Raw genomic sequence first — 15,406 nt, forward strand, 5'->3', positions numbered from 1 at the left:
CTCAGTTTGGAGGTATTACTGTTATTTTACCATATGTGATTATTGCCAGGTTTTCTGTAATTTGCTGTGCTAAACGAAAATGTATTCTGTCCTTAATTTAGGAAGACTGTTTTCTAATTCTACTTATAGCATAATCCATAAACAATTAAAATGTGTTTCGCCTGGTATGTTGAAGATTTATCGTCAGTTGTGAGGACTGACTGCGCAACAGTGTTGCCCATACCCGGAAAAACATAACCGCACGTGGTGAGAACCTGTGGCACAGGCATGGAGGCCTAGCTACGTCAAGTTAACAGACAGAAACGATTACCACCGAAGTTTAATAACTCTGCCTTCAAAATAAAATATAAGTCTACTTTGGTACCAGATGTCAATGTGGTATTCACTATCTGAACAAAATGTTTTATTTTTCGATTGATTTTAATAATAGAGTGTGTTTATTGCAGATAAATCGGTAATGTATAGTATTTACTTTATTAAATGAGTTTAAGATTTTAAGAAGCATAATCTTTTGTCTTGTCAAGTGGTGGCCTAATCCTACTGAATGTTACACTGGCTCAGTGTAACGTTGTAGACGTGAACAGGCAATGAAGCTTTTATTTTAGAGGTCTCTAAAAGGAAGCAGTTGTGTTCATCTTAGTTGAGCTCATAGTTATTTGTTTAATGAAGCTCTTCGCAGCACGGATCCAGAAACTTCACGAATAAACAGGTAATAATTTACGGACAGATAGACATTATCACTGTGCCGACGTGATGTTAATGGAATGCGTTAAAAAGGAGTCACACTGGCTCACGGCTATTGACTCCGGTTCGTAATTTAAATTCCGGCTGTTAGTGCTGGGTAGCTAGTTAGCCGAGTGGCGCTAGTAAAGTAGTTACATTTTAACCGTTCTTTTAATAACATTCGCCCGTACTGTTATTTTACCTACCTGATAACTGTTTTTGTGTGTGACATGTGTGATTTAAAACAAACACGGATTTCAACTTAAGTTTTGCAGTAAATGGTGGAAACCACATTCGTGTTAGAGCTGCTTCTCACATGTATTTCACACTGTGTCAACGGCAAGTGTAGTACTCAACATTAAAGCTTGTATGGGCGGACAGTGTGCTGTCACATTGAATGGATCACTATGGATAGTCTGAGTTTAGAAACTGGATCATGTGCTACCCGATGGCCGCCTTCACACATCTGTGTACATTTCAGATGGATGAGAAGAATGAACAGACGTCACCAGTACACAAGCTGGAGGGCGAGGAGATGGAGGTTACGATGACGACGCAGCTGGAAAATCTCATTGTATCCCCCGACAGTGCGGACATGTCATCAGATACACAAACACACACAGAGGACAAAGAGGATGTGCTTAGAGCCTCAGCAGCAGCATCACTTCCTGTGGACAGCGTGTGTAAGACAGAGGACAGTGATGGCGATGATTCAGAGGATTCAGACAGGTATTAACGCTAACACACAGATAGATTCAGAACAGAACAGATACACTGGTTAAAAACAGCGCCAACAGTTGCTTTTCTATTCGATATCTAAGCAGGAAGCAGTGCAAACTTGGCCACAAAATGACAGTCTCTGATTCTCTTCCTCTCCTGTCCTCAGTGACAGCTCTTCGTCCTCCTCTTCCTCCTCCTCCTCTTCCTCTTCCCCCTCTGCTCCCGCCTTTGGGGATGATGACGATGACGAGGGTTTCAGCCAGCCGGCCCCGGTCAAAACCAGAGACGAAGTCCTGCTCGAGGTCAGTGTGTGGTTGTGTTTTTGAAGGTTTTCGCACGGCGCCCTGGACTTGTGTTTCGTCCACATTGATGAGCACAGAAGGACAACAGTGTGGATCCTGTCAGTGGGTTGTGTATATAAGTGGTAGATGAACAGTAATATCCTGCTTGCTTGACATTGTTTTATCTACTATTCCGTCTTATAGAATGTGAGCTGTCACAGATAATAAACTCTCTCTTCAGGCATATTTTTCAAAGCCTGTACTGCTCTGCCTTGTAGTTTCATAGCATTCCTGTTCAGACACCAGTGTGTGACCCAGTGTGTGACAGCCTTCATTACAGAGTCTTCTGAGAGATACAGCGTACATTAAAGCACAAGATTAGAGGCGGCTTTTCTTTACAAATTTTTCAACGCCATCCAAGATGATGCCTGAGTTTCAGAGTTGTCATTTCATCAACACACCTTGGACCTCCCCGTTCAAAAAAAAATAGAATTTATGTGAGTACTTCTGTTAAATTCATAGTAACTTTCAGAATCTCAGAGCTGTAATCTGATTTTTGAGGTTTGAGAACTAAATTTCATAATTTTGGTGATCCTTTGTATGTGTGCTCTAAATCTTTTTTTTTTTTTTTGTTTTTGTTTTTTTTTGCACTGGATTGAAATGAAATTTGCGATATGTAAGTATGCAAATAGTCTTTGCAGGATGGTTTACAGTGATGGCATTAATACAGTTAAATTATTTAAATGACAGTGCTGTGACATTCAGTGGTTTTATTTCATAGATAGATTATCATTATTATGTGTAGATTGAGTCTGTTTTTCATTGGCGTTAGGAAATTTGCAGGTTAAAGGTTGTAACTAGATGGTTGCATACTGCATTTACTAGATTGCGTCATCTTGTTCTGTGTGTGTGTGTGGATGAAATATTCCTATCTTTTCATTTTCTTGGTTGGGAAATTTGCAATGTCTGTAAGAAAGAAGAACTTCTCCTCTGGGATAAACGAAGGAATTCTGATCCTGATATTAATTTTAGTTCCTTGGCTCACTACACGTATTTCTTAATCTCACTTGCTCATGGAGGTGATGCAGGATGAGGCATACTTAACATAAGATTCCGCCATGTCACATCTGAATGAATGAATTATTCTTATTTTTTTTCTGATTGAATGAACCGACGTTCAGTAACTGTTGATACGCTGCGTGTTCTAGCTGTCAGTCTCTGTACAAGTTTGCCTGCAGATTAATCCTGAGCGATAAGAAGAGTTATGGACCTGTGTTCCCGTTGCGTTTCAAATGCGACTAACAACATGTCATGATGTGTGTAGGAGCTGCCAGCAGTGGAGGAGGTGTCCGTGTCACTACCAGCAGATGCAGAACTGCAGCCTGTAGGAACGGTCTCCAGCATTATACAGCAACTTGGTAAATAGTCCCTCTTCAACTAGTGCTGTCTGACCAAAACGAATGATGTAAGTGATGGCTTTAAATGTGTACTTTAAGGTCTCTTTCTGTGTGTGCAGTTATCGTTCAGTCTCTGAAAGACACGCCTCCTCTAACTGAGGACAGCATCATCTTTAGATCTGATGGCCTGGCTTTGGCCAAGGTGAGTGACTGGCAGGGGTCGTCTCCGTGGTGGTCTTTCGTGTTACCACTTAGTTTGCGTCTCATTGGTTTCCATGTGTCCCATGTGTTTCAGGTGTTTGAGGTGTTTGGTCCAGTGTCCAGCCCGCTGTATATTTTGCGTTTTAACTCTGCAGACCAGATAAGAAACAAAGAGCTGGCAGAGGGACTGACCGTTTACTACGCGCCGGCCATCAAGGAGTACACAAGATACATCTTTGTACAACAGCTCAGACTGTAAGCCAGGGCTCTGTGCTGACTTTTGTTCCCCCCCAAGGAGTACATGTACCTGAAAATGAGAAAAAAAGAAGTCAACCTGGGCTCAATATAGAAAGAATCCCTATTCAGAGAGACCTTTTTCCTTAAAGAGTAAAGTCTTCATTTGTATTAAAAGAGCCAATGAGCCAAACAGCCAGCCAGTCTTTCTTAGGGAGAAATGTTGCTCTGAAATTTCATGAGAGGCGGCAGTTGTTTACTCATCTAGATTGTTGAAATCGGTCAAATATTTAGCCATGATGTGGAAATAAATTCTCCACGATCAACTCTCTGAAAGAACTTTATGCCAGATAATATTAATGCCATTACATTGACTGAAATTATTTGCTGATTGTGCCGATTTATGTGCTGCTTTGTGCGTAGTAATTAGTGGTATTGCTAGTAATTATTACCGAAATTGTTGCATGTTAACCTGGAATATGTATGTGTGGTATAGCTTCCGACAGCATGAATTAGCAGATTAGAGTGTGGTGATATGTGTTTAAAGTTATAAAATGACTAATTTTCAGTCAAATACTACACATATTCAAAATGTTTGAATTTATCTCTTTTCACTTGGTAAGCAATGTTCAATTACACACAGAAAGTAGTAATGTGAAAAAAAGCAGAGGCATTGTCTGACGTCTGACCATGGCCTCATCAAACACACACACACACACACACACACACACACACACACTGCATGGGGCGCAGTAACTGAGCACACCTCACTAATATACTGAAATTGCTCTTCCTTCAGCTTAAAGGGATCTGATGCATCCTGGAAAAACGACCAGGAGCCACCAGAGGAGGTAAGAGGAAGAGACTTTGAAGGGGCGTACACTGCACTCCAACACACAAAAGACTGCTGTGTATTCTTTATAATGACATTCTCTCCCCTCCCTCCCCACCTTAGGCTTTAGATTATAGTGATGATGAGAAAGAGCAGGAAGCCAAAAGGAAATTAAAAAGCTCCAAAAAGAAGCGGGACAATAACAATCCAGGTATTCACCTGCTGATATGTTGTTGATGTGTTTGGATTGTTTTAAGGTGTTATCATCTAAAATAAGTCTTATGTTGCTTCATCTTCCATTCTCCCCCCCCTCTTCCAGATAATCCTGCCCACATTACCCAGAATACCTCACTGCAGCAGGAGCGTGATGTCAGGCATGCAGGGCCTCCATTCAGGCACCAGAACCCGAGGAACAAACATGTACCGTTCAGACATGCGCACACTCTACCCAGACACATACACCCGCCGCCTATACACACAAATGTCCCTCCAATGTACCGCCCTCCTTTTTGCCCTTTCCCTCCTCCACCTCCTCACCCTTTTTCCCCACCCAGCTTCCCTCTCTACCCCCCTCATCCTCCACCCTCTTTCTTCAATCCGTCCTTCTCTTCTCCTCTCTGGCCACCAAACTCTGTCCCTTTTTCTGACCTCCCTCCTCCTCCTCCTCCTCCACCTCCACCTCCACCTCCTCAGTGATGCCTAACACACACCGTCTGTCTGTGTGGACAGACAAAGCAGGACCTGTCACATACTGTGACACTGTGCGTTTTTAATTTGTGTGGTATAATTTTAAATACATTGCTTATTTTTCTCACAGCTGCATACAGTACGTTTGTTTACCGTCCTGACTGCATGTTGGAAAGTCCCTAATTAAAGTAGAATTATTATTTGTCACACTCCAGGTCATACGCATTCCTTTTCATCTCATTTCAATGAGCATTCTGGACTCTTGCAGCAGTAGTGAGGCATTACATAATACTGTCCCTTGTGGGCACATTGTGAGTGTATTACAATTGTTGCAAGGAGTATATCGAATGAAATCAGCACAGAAATTGTGCACTTGGCGCAGCAGGTCATTCAGTATTCAGTTTCACAATGGGCATGCTAGCTTAGTGGTATTGGCCATTTGATAAAATGTGTCAGTTGCAGAAAACATGCACTGATTTTTTTTTTTTTTTTTTTTTTTCCCCAGGCCTTAGTTTAATTATGTTTGACCAGCAAGTGTTAATTTCAAATGTAGATGTACAAGTTTGCTGACAGTTGATTGACTTAATAATAAAAGATAAGTCTATAGCTGAACGTAAACATATTTTATGTAGACTTGACATTAAATGTCTAAATACACAACATAGTTCTATGATGATGTGTATGCTGTTGTATTTACAGCTCTCTCATGGACCTGTCTCATCTCTGCACTCTCTTGCCTTCACACAGTCGCACAGCCATGTCTGCAAAAAAATCAAAAAGAAATGTGATTGTTTTCCGGTTTGTAAGATATGCACTGTGGAAAACAAGTGTACAGCGTGGATGTAACTACAGCTTCATGTGCTGTGGTGCCGGTTGAAAACGGTGAACTGATGTAAAAGTAATGGGACGAATGAACTGAAGTTTGCCTCCCAGATATTAAGTCCTAATCTTTTTTTCCACTGGCTGGAAATGAGCCCTTCAACTAGGACAAGTCATTGTCACTCATGTGATATTGTGTTTATTTGTATCAGAATCCTTTGTACTTGTCAACATTTTCTCCATGCAGTGACCTTCATCAGTCAGAACTGATAGTGATGAATGATAATGACCACAGCTAGTGTTTTGAGCCACATGTGCTGTATCTTGGGCAACATGTTTCTGTCATATTGTTGTGTAAAGCTGTTGCTGTGTTCACACTCTTCCACAGCCTTTCTCAACAGCACCTGCTGAATGAAACTGAATCTGATACAAAAGCTAATGCGTCACTTGATTTTCTGACACATTCGGTTACCCCATCTCACCTGAGATCCTCCTCAGCCTAGATTTAAATGCTGAAGCGTGGGGTTTGGACAATTAGCTGTCAGGTAACCTGGAATGACATCAAGATTTGATGTGGTTCACACTCTTACACAAACATTACATAATTCAGATGGAAAAACACTGAATTTGGATTTCAAGTTTAGGTTTGTATCAGGGCGATGCTTAGAAATACATTGAAATCCTGTATTTCATATGTCTGAAAAATGTCGTGTAAGTTTAAATTCTGTAAATGTAAAATAAAAATGGGAAACTTCATTTTGAATATATTTAGTTTAATACAGTCATCATTCTTGGACTTCCATTATGCACAAGCCCAAAATGTAAAATCTAATCTAAAAAGGTCTCAAACACAAACATAATAAAATTAGCATTTTATCACAATGTAATTCTGTAAACACCTTGAAACAGAAATCAAAAAAATGTTCTGATACTGATTTTATTCTCTGTCAAATGTTAATAATTAATACACAAAACAGAGACGAAATAAGTCTGAACATGTTAACAATAAAGTAGCCAAGAAAGAATCAAATCTATATTGTCTATTTAGGATGCACACACTTCTCCTGTGACAGACAGGAAGGAAGTATGTGCAAAAGGTAAGAAGGGCTGCACAACACCCCGCAGTAAACACAGCGTCTCACCGCTGCAGCTCCAAAATGTCTGTGTTCTTTCATCCAAGTGAGTCTGATATCAACATTGAACTTGGTGAGTATCAGAAATTTCCCAAACCTGGACCTGACAATGGTGCCACAGAGAGGACTCCAAAATCAAGTAAGTAACACATGAGATCACGTATTGTGTTATTGTTGTTCAGCATATTAAGTCAAGTCAGTTTCATTTATATGAGCGAATATCACAAACAATAATGCCTACAGGTATTTTACAATTTGTACAATACACAATACCCTCAGAAAGAGCCACAGAGGAGGGATCCTTCTGTCAGGACAGACAGATGTGCAATAGCTGCCACATGTGCAGAACATAAAGAAGAAGAAGAATCAGCTTTATTGACAGTATATATATTTTTACATACACACACTGAATTTGTCTTCTGCATTTGACCCATCCTTAATTGAACACACACATGCAACACCCGGCAAATTACATGCAGTGAAACACACACAGGAGCAGTGGGCTGCATCAAGCGCCCGGGGAGCATATTGGGGGGTTAAGTGCCTTGCTCAAGGGCACATCAGCCGGCTAATGGAGGGGTGGAAGCATTTTTCGCATTAATCACTCCACCAACACCCAAAAAATTAAAGATAATAATAATAAAGATTATAATGACAAAATTTGGACAGGTCACACAAAGAAGATCAGCAAAAGAATAGACACAAATACACGTTAAAGAGGACTGTAAACATAAGAGTCATAATCCATACAGGAAACCAACCTAAATCCAACATGTGCTTGAGACAGCAACAGCCAGGAGAGAGAGAGAGAGAGAGGTGGAGGAGAAGACTCAGGGAGGTAGAGAGAGAGAGGAAGAGAAAACACATGTCGGGAAACAGAAACAAAAAAGCACACAAGTTTGGGAAAGGCAGCATTTGTCACAAGTTTACAGATTGTTGTATTCTATTCATAGAAGAGTCATTGAGACTGAGAGCAGTCCACCCAAAGGATAATGATAATATGAGGATGTGAGGGCTGAACCAATCAAGAACAGAGTTCTAACTGAAAGTTAAAGAGAAAAAGTAAGTTTTATGTTTACATTAAAAGACCTCAGTGGAGTCAGATTGTCAGATGTCAGCAGGGAGACTCCTTCAGAGGCAGAGGAAAGGAACACGACAGGAAATGGCTAAATAATCAGAAGAAAATTCTGATAATTTAGGTGTGTTCACATGCTGGTTTTATAGTTGATGATAAAAAGTAAAGCCCCTCTGTGTGTGTGTGTGTTGGACAGAGTTAAGACATGTCAGTGTGGTCCTGCTGAGCTTTGGCCTGCTGTGTGTCCTTCAAGGGATTCTCAATATCTCTCTGAGAGTTTCCCCAAGTGAGCCCACTGATGAAGGTAAGACACACTTGTGACTCTGCTTCCTAAATGTCAGTGTAGCTCTGTAGTGTCCTGTAGCTATTTGCTTTGGTTCTGCAGCCTCTAATTTGACTCTTTTGGCTCACTCTTCCCTACCTGCCCTGCACCAAACAGCAGCAAGACACACAGAAGTAACTTAAATCTCCATTGTCTGTAATGGCCAGCAGTGGGCCAAAAGGTTAAAATATAGTTTCACTGCATGTGAGCTAATGAGAAAATACGCATACTTCTCACTTGATTTACAGTTTCCTAATAAGTTGATGCTCTCAGTGTCAAGTTTCAAGTCTTGTTGAGGCTTCAAATCACTAGTCCACTAACCAATGGGTGATGTTAGCGTGGGTTTACGCTTGATTAAAATATGTCTATTTTCCCAACTTAGATTAACACACCTATTAAAAACTGATCACTTAACAAAAGATTCAATTCAGTCATCTTTGCAACAGTATATGCAAGTTCAGCCGATCTCTGTGGCTTTGTTCCCTGTTGGGTCCACATGCAGGTTCCTGTTCTCTGTTGCATCATAACACTTCTTACAATGTCCACATGTTCTACATTGTGACACGTTATGTTGGGACATGCTGTCTGTGTTGCTATGTTGAGGTGAGACAGAGGAACAGAGCTGTGCACAGGGCTGGGTGACATATGGCTGCAGTTGTTACTACATCTCCTCACAGAGGAGGAGCTGGGACTACAGCCGGCAGGACTGTGTGCACAGAGGTGCTCACCTGGTCATCATCAATAGCAGATACGAACAGGTGCCTTTACAGCTTTTTAAATCCTCCTTTTTTTTTTAATTCATTCTGACAAATGTAGAATGTACAGAATGTCTGTCTCTCATAGATCTTCCATGTGAACACAGAAAAATATATGAACACAGATGATATTAAAATGGACAGCGTGTGATACCTTTGTTGTTTATGGTTTTTTTTGTTTGTTTTTTTGACAGTTCTTTCTCGCCGGACTCACCATGGCAGCTTGGGTTGGGATGACTGACAGGGAGATGGAAGGAACTTGGATCTGGGTGGATGGAACACCAGTGAACAAACACAGGTGAGATATAGCCAGAAGTATTGGGCCACCTGACCATGGCACCAAAAAAGAAATAAATAAATACAGTGTGTAACTGTCTTTCTCTCTCTGCACACACATGCATCCATCCATCCATCCATTTTCTATACCGCTTATCTGTCAGGGTCACAGGGGGGCTGGAGCCTATCCCAGCTGACTACAGGCTGACACGCAAAGCCGTACACCCACGCACGCACAGGGAGAACATGCAAACTCCTGACACCCACACTGAGCGACCGTCTTGCTGTGAGGCGACAGTGCTAACCACTGCACCACCAACACCTTACATTAATACGTTATAGAAAGAGGTTCTGTAAAATCCAAACATTAATATTTAACAACATAAACAGCTAAAAGCCCTGTTTTATTTGTACCTGTAATATTACAAATTTGTAATTTGTAATGTTATTGTGTAATTTGTAAAGTTACCAGCTGTTCAACATGTAATATTCACACTTCACTGCCCAGCCAATACCAGCATTACGCTGTTTGAAATACAGAAAGGACTTTCAGTAATGCACTTGTATGCTCGCCGTTAAAAAAAGGTTCAGCAACTAAAATACATTAAGATAAGGTAGGCTACAATTAGATACCATTTATCTATTTATCTATCTATACTATTTCATCCCACGGCAAAGTTTCACAGCAGTAAAGGAAGTAAGAAAGAAGATGCACAGTACAGATGAGGAACCTTAACTCCTAGCATGTTAAGTACGTTACTCTATTAAGACAAAAGTATTGGGACACCTGGCTATGACATCAACAGTCTTGGAAGAAAAGGCTTGACTCTCAATGTCTGTTCCAGTTCATCCAAAGATGATGATGACACATTAAGATTTCCCTTCACAGGAAGTAAGGGGCCGAGCTTAGATGAAAAGCACCCCCCTACCACACCTGAATTCAATAATAAAGAGGTGTGACTAAATACTTTTGTCTATATAGCGTATACATGTGGTATTATTTTCTGCATGATGCACTTCATCATTAACTTGATATTAATATAGATAAATATCAGTAGAAATAGATAATCACACTATATTATAACCTCGCCCCTAGTTATATCTCTGACCTTTTACCTTTTGGTGCCATATTCTACCTCTCATCCACTCTGTTCATCAAACCTTGGCCTCTTATCCGTTCCCCGCTCCAGCCTCAAGAAAAAGGTGATCGTGCCTTTGCTGTGCTAGCCTCAACTCTCTGGAACACGCTTCCCCATTCCATTAGATCTGCTAACCCTGGCAACAGTTTGACGAAAAACTTTATAAAAACCTACCTCTACAGACAAGCCTTTTTTTTTTTTTTTTTTTTTTTTTTTACAAAACTCAACTCCAAAGATAATGTTTTGCTCCTTTTATGTATGTATGTTATTTTATCCTATGGTTTATTGTTTTTAATGCACTTCCTCTTCTATGCATTTTCTTTTACTTGTTCTTTGGTTTTCTTTATGTGAGGCGCTTTGCAACTCTGTGTTTTTAAAAAGTGCAATATAGACAAGACAAGTCAACTTTATTTGTATAGCCCATTTTTACAAGCAGTTTGTCTCAAAGGGCTTAACATAACATCAGCAACATCCTCTGCCCTTCGACCCTCACATCGACTAAGGAAAAACTCCCAGAAAAACCTTTAACAGGAAAAAATGGAAGAAACCTCAGGGTGAGCAACAGAGGAGGGATCCCTCACCCAGGACGGGCAGACGTGCAATGGATGTTGTACAGGCAGGAAAGCTGTTAACAACATGACATATGGAATAGATAATAGATAGATAATATAAATAAAGACTTACTTACACTCTGTTTTATCTGATGGTATCATACCACTCTTAGATACATTATACTTTCCTGACTTGCTGCTACTAATGTTACCAATACTTCCCTTTGCTTGAGACAGTATTGCACTTAAACTACGACACTAGCTGTTGTATCTTATTGTCTGTAATTTCAGTTTGAGTCAGGGGTGGAGGGGAGTCTGTCAGATTGCCAGTTTTAGATAAAGATAAATCCTGACGGTGTCCACAACTTGTCAGGCAAATCATTCAACATGGACTTTATAAACTTCATTAATTGGCAGATCTGCAGATCCCTGCTTTGTGAACAAACCAAGAGTGATGTAGCCAGGCAGATGAGAAGCTTGTGCCAAATTAAACTTTCCTTAGGTATTAACATTTGGGTGTGGTGGAGTGATTGATGTGAAAAATTCCATTAATCCGCTGATGTGCCCTTGAGCAAGACACTCAACCCCTGGTGCTACCTGGGCCCACTGCTCCTGTTTTTGTTTCACTGCATGTAATTTGCCAGGTGTTGCATGTGTGTGTTCAACTCAGGATGGGTCAAATGCAGAAGACGAATTCAGTGTGTGTATGTAAAAATATATATACTGTCAATAAAGCTGATTCTTCTTCTTCTTCTCTAAACGAATTCAGAAGTAATTTCATATCTGGCTCTATAGGACTGTGGCTCATGGTTGCGATTAAGTTGATTGTGGTGTTGCTTGTTCTTCAGAACACCCATCTCTAGTTTAATTTCATTGCTGTTATATATTTTTACTCTTGTTTTTATTTTAGATAGGTAAAATGACTTTTTAGTATAAAAAGCCAGCATTAAGGGACTGTCATTGCACACATCACATCATTCTTATCCTTACATGATGGGTGTAAAAACACAGTATTAAACAGAATCTGGAGTCTCGTTGTAGCAGTTAAACAGTGCTGTGAACGCTGCTCTCGGTTTGTTTGTTCCGTCTGCAGCTTGCAGTGGGCCCTTGGGCAGCCTGATGGAGCATTTGGAGGAGAAGACTGTGGTGACCTTCGCACGATGACGAATTTCACTGGCTTGAACGACTTCAACTGTAACGCCAGAAACCAGTGGATCTGTGAGCAAAGATTATGCTAGTTTCACTTGTGTGAATATGTTTTGTGTTCCTTCACCTTCCCTTGCTCTAACTAGTCTCACTTGTGTTTGCGCTTGATGTAAAAATAAAACATTGTCAGGACAGAATGCCTGGCAGGAATGCTCTGTTGAGCATCATTCTTTTTGTTGATTTGTACAAAGATTTTTAAAAAAATCTCTATAAAAAATATATATATATTAGCATAACCTCAAGCATATGAAGCCCCTGCAAGGTCACAGTGGGAAATATTTCTCTGAACTTCATCTGCCTTCCCTTGTTGTATGATGAACTTTTTTTATTTATTTGTGAGCTAACGCACAGAATTTATGCTGGCTAATGTTTTGACAGGGATCATGATTTATCTTTATCATCGTCTTTAAAAAAAAATACAATTGACAGTTATATGTAAGTCTCATATTACATTGACATAATATAAAATACACTGACACACATATATAATACACAATGATATTAACTGATTCATTCATACTGTATAATCATAATCATAATATTTATGCTATGCTACTCACAGATCTTTGATTTTTTCTTTCTTTATCATGACATCTCTAAATAAATGGCTTTAATTGTCTCAGGGAGACACATTTTGGATATATTTAATGTTTGACTCGATGCTCAGTGCTTGTTCCTTCTATAACACCTGAGTGATTAAAATAGACCTATAAACCTCTTTTAAACCACGTCAGAAACCAAGATGAGCTGAGTTCGCAAGATGGAGTCTTGTTTAAGTGAGGAATGGTCCCTTCAGACCCTGTCACAAAGAGAGATTTCATCATGAAAACCATATCAGGATTTGTCACCCAGTCATTTCATAGTGTCAACTATTGAGACACTGACAGCCTGCTCTTTTGTAGATCTCAGCTGTACCAATCACAAATACCACAAGGTGGCGCTGTAGTTACATATCAAAGTGAACGAGGAGTGGAAATTAGCTGAAAGGACATATTTAGCATTTTTATCCATAAATGTTTCTATACTCTTAATACTTACATACATTAATTTAGCATTGTATAAACGATGTAATATACAGTACTGTGCTAAAGTTTTAGGCAGGTGTGAAAAAATGCTGTAAACTAAGAATGCTGTCAAAAACATAAATAATAATTGTTTATTTTTATCAATTTTCCTCAAATCCTTCTGTCTCTACATGTAATCCCAGACAGACTTGATGTTGAGATCAGGGCTCTGTGGGGGCCATGCCATCACTTCCAGGATGCTGAATGCCAATAAAAGTTTAAGGTATAAAAGAGAATAGAATAATTTAACAAAATAGGCACTTTGAGAAAACAAGTAAACATAAAATACAAACTACAAATTATGAATAAGAAGGTAAAGTAAAGCTATATACATAGATGTGCATATGTGCTACATCAGCTGCTGTGCAAAATTCAGCATAGAATGAATAATTGTGCAAAAACTGTCAGGAGGTAAACAGTAATCAGTAATTACACATGTACCATGTGTAATTACTGAATATTAAGGTGCAGTACTGCAGTTACTGTGTTACTGGATGTAAACAGTCAGTATGTGCAGGGTACAGTCCATTGTTACAGACTCCTGTCAGCTGATGAGGAGTCTGATGGCTGAGGGAAAGAAAGAGTTCCTGAGTGTGGTGGTCTTGCACTTCACACTCCTGTACCTCCTGCCTGAGGGGAGGAGAGTGACCAGACCTTGTTGGGGTCACCCACTGTGACCACCCTCTGCAGGTGTTTGCGGTCCATGACTGTAGAGCTGCCGTACCACACAGTGATGCAGCTCTTCAGGATGGACTCAACAACGCAGCTGTGGAAGTTGCTGAGGATCTCCTCAGCCTCCTCAGGAAGTACAGCTGCTGCTGAGCTTTCTTCACAAGCTGTGTGGTGTTGAGTGTCCAGGTGAGGTCCTCGCTGATGTGGACCCTCAGGTGTTTAAAGCTGCTCACCCTCTCTACTTCTTGTTCTTCTGTACACTGAACATAGTTCTTCATTACATTGGCTGTATTTTGGGGTCGTTGTGCTGCTGCAGAATACATTTGGTGCCAATCATACGCCTCCCTGATGGTATTGTATGATGGATAAGTATCTGCCTGTATTTCTTGGTACTGAGGACACCATTAATCCTGACCAAATCTCCAACTCCATTTGCAGAAATTAAACTGCAAACTTCCTCCACCACGCTTCGCTGTTGCCTGCAGACACTCATTGTTGTACCGCTCTCCAGCCCTGTGGCGAACAGACTGCCTTCTGCTTCAGCCAAATATTTCAAATTTTGACTCATCAGTCCAGAGCCCCTGCTGCCATTTTTTTGCAGCCCAGTTCCTATGTTTTTGTGCATAGTTGAGTCGCTTGACCTCATTTCCATGTCAGGGTCCCACTGGTTTCTGCCAGTTCTGAGCTGATGGCACTGTAGGACATCTTCCGATTTCAAAGGGAAATAAGCTTTTTCCATCTGCTGCACTGCTGCAAGTTTCCTCAGCCGACCATTGCGTCTACGATCCTCAACGTTGCCCGTTTCTTTGTACTCAAAGCAGTTTAAACAGCACATCATGAAACCCCATCTCTTTGGGAGAGACAGTCTTCCACATCCTTTGATGTTGGCATGGGTCATTGGAGGCTTAGACCTCCTCAGATCCGCCACCAGTTCTTTAGTCTTTGTCACATTGAGTGGGTACAAATTGAGTGGTTTCTCCCGCTCCAAGTGACAAAGTTGTCCACTACAGTCCTGTACTCTCTCTCATCACCTCCAGTAATACAACCAACCACTGCAGACAGAAAATTTCTGAAGATGGCAGTATTTGAAGTCTGTGGTGTAGATAGTGAAGAGGAAGTTGTTGCTGATCACTCTGTCTGACAAGCAGCACTTCAGGCGTACATACTGTGGTCTGCCAGTCAGATAGTCTGCAATCCAGGACACCAGTGGGACATCCACCTGCATCGCTGTCAGCTTCTCAGCCAACAGTGTCAAAGAACGTGATTCTCACAGTGCTTGCCGGCTTGTCCAGGTGAGTGTAGACTCTGTTCAGCAGGTA

General features: G+C 40.7%; 2 protein-coding genes across 4 annotated transcripts; both read left to right on the plus strand.

Moving 5' to 3' along the window:
* The first annotated feature begins 552 nt into the window (after positions 1 to 552).
* naf1 (nuclear assembly factor 1 homolog (S. cerevisiae)) lies at positions 553 to 6,328 on the plus strand. 3 transcript variants are annotated; one of them, XM_046399760.1, is made up of 10 exons: positions 553 to 709; positions 1,205 to 1,452; positions 1,610 to 1,745; positions 3,049 to 3,142; positions 3,241 to 3,323; positions 3,417 to 3,577; positions 4,356 to 4,407; positions 4,512 to 4,599; positions 4,708 to 4,808; positions 5,775 to 6,328. In XM_046399760.1, exons 2-10 carry the CDS (start codon positions 1,205 to 1,207, stop codon positions 5,919 to 5,921), a joined length of 1,110 nt encoding a protein of 369 aa, XP_046255716.1. In that variant the 5' UTR covers positions 553 to 709; the 3' UTR covers positions 5,922 to 6,328. The 3 variants fall into 3 exon arrangements, with proteins under 3 accessions (XP_046255716.1, XP_046255708.1, XP_046255699.1); XM_046399752.1 differs by lacking the exon at positions 5,775 to 6,328 and adding an exon at positions 5,291 to 5,681; XM_046399743.1 differs by lacking the exon at positions 5,775 to 6,328 and having other exon boundaries at positions 4,708 to 5,282.
* Positions 6,329 to 6,643: 315 nt separating this feature from the next.
* On the plus strand, positions 6,644 to 13,199 carry LOC124064907 (asialoglycoprotein receptor 2-like). The gene is made up of 5 exons (XM_046399772.1): positions 6,644 to 7,166; positions 8,299 to 8,406; positions 9,028 to 9,182; positions 9,374 to 9,477; positions 12,239 to 13,199. Exons 1-5 carry the CDS (start codon positions 7,052 to 7,054, stop codon positions 12,381 to 12,383), a joined length of 627 nt encoding a protein of 208 aa, XP_046255728.1. The 5' UTR covers positions 6,644 to 7,051; the 3' UTR covers positions 12,384 to 13,199.
* The last annotated feature ends 2,207 nt before the right edge of the window (positions 13,200 to 15,406 follow it).

The sequence above is a fragment of the Scatophagus argus genome, chromosome 2 (genome assembly GCF_020382885.2).
Source record: "Scatophagus argus isolate fScaArg1 chromosome 2, fScaArg1.pri, whole genome shotgun sequence".
In the NCBI taxonomy this organism is placed as follows: domain Eukaryota; kingdom Metazoa; phylum Chordata; class Actinopteri; family Scatophagidae; genus Scatophagus; species Scatophagus argus.